Below are 6,849 nucleotides of genomic sequence, written 5' to 3'. Positions count from 1 at the left end.
TCCCGTCAAATATTTTATTCAAGTATGTATTCAAGTAACCTTCAAGAGGACAATTTTCTGTCCGAATTAACGTTATTGGCGTTTTAATGCTATGCCTTTGCTTTCTGTGGTCTCAAAAAATATTTTATCCCGTCAAATATTTTATTCAAGTATGTATTCAAGTATTCATTCAGAACTATTAATGTTTAAGTGTGTTTCAGTTCGATTTAGGGACTGTTCTTTACAGTGGAGGGGGGTTGGCTGGGGTGTGACATTGTGACATTGTTTATTTGGGTTTTTTTCTCTTTTATCTTGACCCTCCCAGAGAGCTGCAGATATTTTTCCTTTAGTCTCTCTGAGTGACTGGGGGATAATGCATGATCTCAATCATTAATAACCTTTTTTTTTTTTTTTTTTTTTTTAAATATTCACACCAAATGTAGGTAATGGAGCCAATGCAATGAGCAAACAGCACAGAATTTAGAGTAATCACAAAAATAAACAGCTAACTTCTTAAGCAAAATGCAAGTCCTTTTAAAAGATAATGTGTTGAAGGACTGTTGTAAATTTAAAAATTTATGGATAACTTCAGTTTTTGCAGTTTCTGGCTATGATAAATGGTGTTATTTTGGCAATATTCAAAGAAAACATGCCTATCAAATGCACCAGCGGGATCTGTGGTACAACCACTCAAAGTTGTATGTCCCCCTCCTAAGCCAAAATAAAAAAAACACAAGTCCCTCCCCAGTGCTTAAAAAATTATTTGACATTGCTTCCCCATTCTGCACCACCCTCTCCATCCTCATGAGTTACAAACAGTCCCTTATGTCTTACAGTGCTTGGGTCTTACAGTGATTACAATGCTGCCTTATTCTTCAGTACGGAGGACTGAGCCTGACAGACTTGGAACGAATAGATTTGAAAACATACAAATTAATTGTTAATGATAAGAATAGTAATTTAAAAAACAATTTAGGTAGCTTAAGTGGAGACATCTACGTAATAGTGGTGATACAGCTTGTATCCATGACTCTACATTTTGTAAATAGGCATATTCATGTTTTGTAGGGGTTCCTTAAATGTTATGACTCATGATGTAACACACATAACGTACTGTGCCTGAAGTTTAACTGGAGTTAACTCCTGCTAAGCAGGGCTGCATATGAGCATATTAACATTTAAAAATTCTAAGGGTTCCTATTTTGATTTTTTAAGTGTTTGTGATATTTGTTTCTTCGCTAATCACAAACATTTTCTCTCTACATTTCAGTGGGTCATTGTCCACATATACAAAGAGGGTTTCTTAATAAATTCTGCTTTTGGTCCCAACAAGGCTTTTGCTTTGTGGAACCAAAACACAACATTTTCTTGGGAAACACGCAACATTTTCATGTAATTGATTCCAATATTGTCTGTGTTTGAACAAAATCAAACTCTTTTGTTGATGTTTACATTTTAAAATGTTTTGTTTAGGCCCTGGTGTGCTCTCACATGTTGTCTGTACGAATGTTAATCCAATAATGACAACTAATGATGCAGTTATATGGCCTACCAGGCCTCTCTTTGCATCACCTGCTACATATAATCAGCTTAGCTGTGGTGTCAGTACCATGCCAGAGAGGGACATGTTTATTGTTGCTGAGATTAAATGCCTCTATGTCTTTGGACTGTAAGCACTTTGTAGAAGTGGAAAGTAACTTCATTGATGTAAATATTACACTCTTTTATCAAATTTTAGGGCACTGGAAGTTGATTATTGCCAATTTTGGGAGACTAACTTTTCATCTTTCCAAAAGAATGTACTTTTCGCTTTACTTTATAGGCTACAGTAAGATAAAACTGTCAACAACAGGCCTACATTTCCTATCCTTCCTTACTTTTCTAATGCAACTCATGTGACAGCAAAGTCCACAAAACTGTACCCTATAAAAAGTTTTCACTTCACATTGAAACTTCTATTTCTGATGTTCGTTTACTTCAGTGAACATTTGATTGCAGGGCTTTGGAGCTTTTGTAGTGTTGCCACACTTACAATAGATGACAGACTGTAGTACTATCACTTTTGGCTCTCTGAGCTTAACTGAGATGTGTCATCATTATGACCATTCTTTATTGTATTGTAAACAAGTTGGCCTACTTCACATCTACAGCCATGAGGCATAATCAGTATTATCTTCCAAATGGTCTTATTGATAACATTTCCAGCCTTTATTGAATGAGTTGTATATTACTAAAACATACTGATCAAAACGTGCAGTATACCATGGGTGGAATGCAGTAGCCGATGACATTAGGGAGGACCAAATCTGCCATAAATAAATAAAGAAAGAAAGAAATAAACAAATGACTCAGTAAATAAATAATTGAAATAAGAATGACTGCAATTTAGAAATAAAAGTCTCAATTATCTAATAAATGCACGTTTGCACAGAAATATGCACAGAAATGGAAAAAAGATAAATAAAATGTATTTATTTAACAAATTATGAATTTCTGTATCTATTTGTTTTCATATTTAATTATTTCCCAATTCATTCTTATCTCTTTACATTTACTTATAATCTTACTATTTTCTCTATTTATTCATTTTCGTATTTATTTCTTTCTTCTTCTTTTATTTGTGTCTGTATAGAATGTCCCAGACGTTTTTCTGTATGCCGACATGTCAAAAAGGGTCAGTGGGGTTTTTCCATTGGATTATTGCCAAAAATAAACTTTGTGGCAAACAAACATTTATGATACTTGCACGTTTTGTTCAGCAAGATAATCCTAAATTAACACCACTTCCAGATTATTGAATTCTAAATTGCAATTACCAGACGTAAAATTCTAACGTAATGGTATAAACAAACTACACTACAGTCGCATAGTAGTTTCATTTAGCCAATTGTTAGTGACCACCTTTTTTAAGACACATGGAAGCTTCAAAGTTTACAAGTCTGGTATTTACTGATGTAGCTTACATTGTAGAACAAGACATGAAAGTCTCTTAGGCTTGTGTTGACCACAGACCTTCTTTGAGGCATCTAACTAAAAACCAATTCAAAAAGGCCACTGACTTTGAGATGAGGGAACCATATGTGGTAAAATGCTAACTAATTTCCAGGTTTAAGGGCTCATTCCGAGGGCACTCTATTTCATAGCCCACATGTTAATGACGGGGCATGTCTTGACTACTCAGGCAGCAGCAATCAAACACAATCAAACCCACACCAAATCACAAGGGAGATTTTTTCCTGGTAGGCTTTCCAGATAGCCCTTTTCTGACTGAAATTATTATTATTATTATTATTATTATTATTATTATAATTATTATTTCAATTATTTATCGTTGAGTCATTTGTTTATTTATTTATTCTTATTGTGGCAGATTTGGTCCTCCATATACTAGGCTACACTTCCAATACATAAGGGGATAGTCAAAACTTGATGAAAATCTGTTTGAATATGGTAGACAGAGATGATGCCTTCACAGTCAGTATGACCAGCCACTAAGACAAATGTGTCCTTTGACAGTATTCACTCACTGATTCATTTGAAAATGATTAAATAAACATCATTCCCAATGGGATGGAGAACGACCTTCATTGAACGAAATGAATGGCAAAAGTTGTGTTTCAGTTATACAACATTGGAACAATTTGTACCTGGCATGTTGCAGTTTCCGACCGTCTTTGAATATAGCATGTAATGCCTGGACTGAATGGAGACGGAGGAGGAGATGAATGGACGAGGCCCCGCCCCCTGCGCGTGAAGACCAGCGGCGTACCTAATTCAGTCAGGTATACCAACGATACCTCAGCTCGACCATCTCTGCACCGCTCCCCAGGTAAAAACTAACTTTATTACACTTTCAGGACTAGAGAAAGTAGCTTTGGTGGCCTGTTTGAACTGCATGGATGTAATGAGTCGTCTTTGTTAAAAAATATGCCTCCTGCTCACATTTTGTTATGTAATGCATGTTTAAAATTAAACCATCAGAGATACCAAATAAGCTGTTTTTAATAGGAATTGCTGATGTTTTCTGTTGATTGTCTATACTGTCATCACACCACACTCCATTTAGTAATTTATGTAGATTATATTTTTAAAAGGAGGACAAAGCTAAGGTTACACGCTTCATTAAAGGCAACTCGTGTGAATTCTTTGGGAGATACTTCTGACTTTGATACACAGCAAATTTCAACACACTGACAGTTTCACACTTTTTGCTGCAGTGTAGTAGCCTATCTTCTGGTGTCTGGTTTTTGGAATCCCTAAGGGACAGAAACAGCTGAAGACATCTTAAGTATAGGCTATCTTTATCATCTGTTATCCCCTTGAATTCTGGGTTCCTTAAAGGGCTTCATTGTATGCCTTAACTTTTTTTTGGTTCAACAATTTAGTGTCTGGGTAGCCTGAAGAGCCATGAGTAACACTTAGAGCAAACACCAAATGATTCATGGAATATGTTCCTCGCTGAGTAAAGAGGATAAGCTGAAATCATAAGTCTGTATTTTCATATGTTTTCTTTTCAAATTCAAATGAATTTGCAATAATTGCAGTTATCATGATTGTGAAGAACTCTGTCAATATACAGAGTGGTTGTGAAATATCACCTGGTTCTATCATTGTATCAAAAATCTAAATGTAATCTCAAAGTTATGACAATGATTTTGAGATAGTGACTTTCTTGAATTTCATAATGACAGCCTTTTGTTGAATGTCAGCAAATAGCATGTTAGTAAAAGGCCAGAGGTCATTGTTCTTTCAAGGCCAGCTGGATTAAAAAAAAACGACCCAGTTTTGTCTTGTCAGGGAATCAGCCACTAATCTGTTCCCTCTACAGACAGGGATGAGTACAGGAGACTAGAAGGAGGGAGGGCAGGAGGAACGGCTGGGGAGATTAACCAACCACTGCTTTTTACCTCTCTAATCCTCTGCCTTTTTGAAGCATGTGTAACTGATAGGTACAAGTAGGCTTTAGTCAGTGAGGACTGACCTCAGTCATGGACATGCAACTGTTTATGTAAGAAGAACATAAGGCTAAGGTGTGGGGACATCTTAGAGGGTTGTAGAACAGGGAAGGGTCAGGGAAAGACTTATGACCCCCCACCCCTATGACTTTTTTTAGCAGACATGTTTGACCATTATTGCCACTGGCTTTAGTAGGGCTGGGCAATATATCTAATATAATGTTGATACTGTGATATGAGACTAGATATGATCTTAGATTTTGGATATTGTAATATCACAAGTGTTGTCTTTTCTTGGTTCTGAATGCTGCCTCGCAGTACAGTTATGTAGTTTTCTGAACTTACCAGGCTGTAGCTGTTCTATTATTTGCCTTTACCCACTTAGTCATCATATCTATCTTACTGATAATCATGCATCCAAAATCTCATTGTGTAAATATGTTAAAGCACCAATAGTCAACCCTACAACATTGTCACAATATTGACATCAAGGTATTTTGACAAAAATACTGGGGTATTTGATTTTCTCTTCGTCGCCCAGGCCTACACTGTAGCCAGGAGTTTAGACATATGAGGTCATCATTAATAGACTAGATTTGAAAAATAAAAGATTTTCCCATGTAAAATATAAAATAAAATAAGTAAATAACAAAGAAGGTCATTTGTGAGTGCCTCTGAAACAATCCATATCACTATTCCCAGAATAACTCATGTGAGTGTTTTCTGATTTGCCACCCTGCAATATCAGGTGTTGAAGTCATACAGCCTATGCTGCTGTAATTATTAATTCTACAAAGTGTGTTTGGCTTTGATACTAAAATGTGTAAATACAGTTCATAAGAGTTACTAAACTGATCCTGCTCTATGTACGTAGTTTTTAATAACCACAGACAGGCCTGTCACCACGATGCCACAATCCACAGAATGAGATATGTTGAGGGCTAAACATAAGCTTTTAATATGTGGGGGACAGAGACGTTTCATAGTGGGTGCACACAGTACTCTGTGCAAGGGTGTTGTTGAAAATAGACACAAATTTGTGTGATACTGATAAAAAAAATAATTTCAGGTTTTTAAATCAATACTGGTGGCTTTCAAATCTTAATTTGATGCATGATGATGTTCAGTGTTTTTTTTTTTTTTTTAACCCATCAAAATGTAAATAATTGATGTTATCTGTGCTTCAGGAGTCTACGGCAACGTCAGAGCCAAGATGGGGCGGAAGGAGATCATCTGCAGCTGGAAGAAAAGCACCAGTAACATCAAGGATTTGTTTAAATTCGAGGGGAAAATGGGATCGTAAGTACTGCTGCTGAGAGTAGAGACAGAGAATTGGTGATTGCTTTCAGAGTTTTTAGTTATTAGTTTAAGACAATTTCAGACCAAGTTGCACAATGCAAAAAAAAGTTAGCTTTGATGACCATCAATAACAGGCATTCAGGACAAAAATGTTCCTTGGATGTTGAACAGTTTTGCAAAGAATCTCATTTGGTTTGCTGCGGTGGTCATGAGGAAAAGTCCAGTGACTTCATTAGCATGCATGAAAGTGGGGTCTATGGCACCCACAAGAGATGTGGTTGTTTATCCAAGTCTGTTGTTTTCGTGTTGACTGTCATGTCATGGTGTGGGTGGGATAGTCATGTGTCTACTGGTTGCATCAGGCTACACCAAACTGTTATTTAACAACAGTTGGTAAATCATCAAGCTGATTTCTTTGTCACACTTGGAATCCATTAAATGAAACACTGTTGGAATCAGGACTCAAATAACATTTGGTGATGGTGATTGGCACAGACTTCAGACTGGAGGTGGTCGTTAAGATGTAGAACAATAAGCAGCAGAAGTGTTGGGTGTGCTCTTAAAAAAGTTGTCTTAAAACAGTCCAAAGCTCAGTGTGCAAACAACTGAAAACAGC

General features: G+C 36.4%; 1 protein-coding gene across 2 annotated transcripts in view; it reads left to right on the top strand.

Annotated features, from left to right (window-relative positions):
• The first annotated feature begins 3,654 nt into the window (after nucleotides 1-3,654).
• The window catches only part of LOC125885604 (calcium/calmodulin-dependent protein kinase type 1D-like), a 23,903-nt gene continuing 20,708 nt past the window's right edge, over nucleotides 3,655-6,849 (top strand). For both annotated transcript variants that reach the window (XM_049571280.1, XM_049571271.1), the window contains exons 1-2: nucleotides 3,655-3,808; nucleotides 6,122-6,233. In XM_049571280.1, the coding sequence (XP_049427237.1) occupies nucleotides 3,670-3,808; nucleotides 6,122-6,233 (251 nt within the window). In that variant the 5' untranslated portion in view covers nucleotides 3,655-3,669. The remainder of the gene's footprint in view (nucleotides 3,809-6,121; nucleotides 6,234-6,849) is intronic.

The sequence above is a fragment of the Epinephelus fuscoguttatus genome, linkage group LG1, assembly GCF_011397635.1.
Source record: "Epinephelus fuscoguttatus linkage group LG1, E.fuscoguttatus.final_Chr_v1".
Classification (NCBI taxonomy): Eukaryota; Metazoa; Chordata; class Actinopteri; order Perciformes; family Serranidae; genus Epinephelus; species Epinephelus fuscoguttatus.
This window is presented reverse-complemented; position numbering and strand designations above follow the sequence as displayed.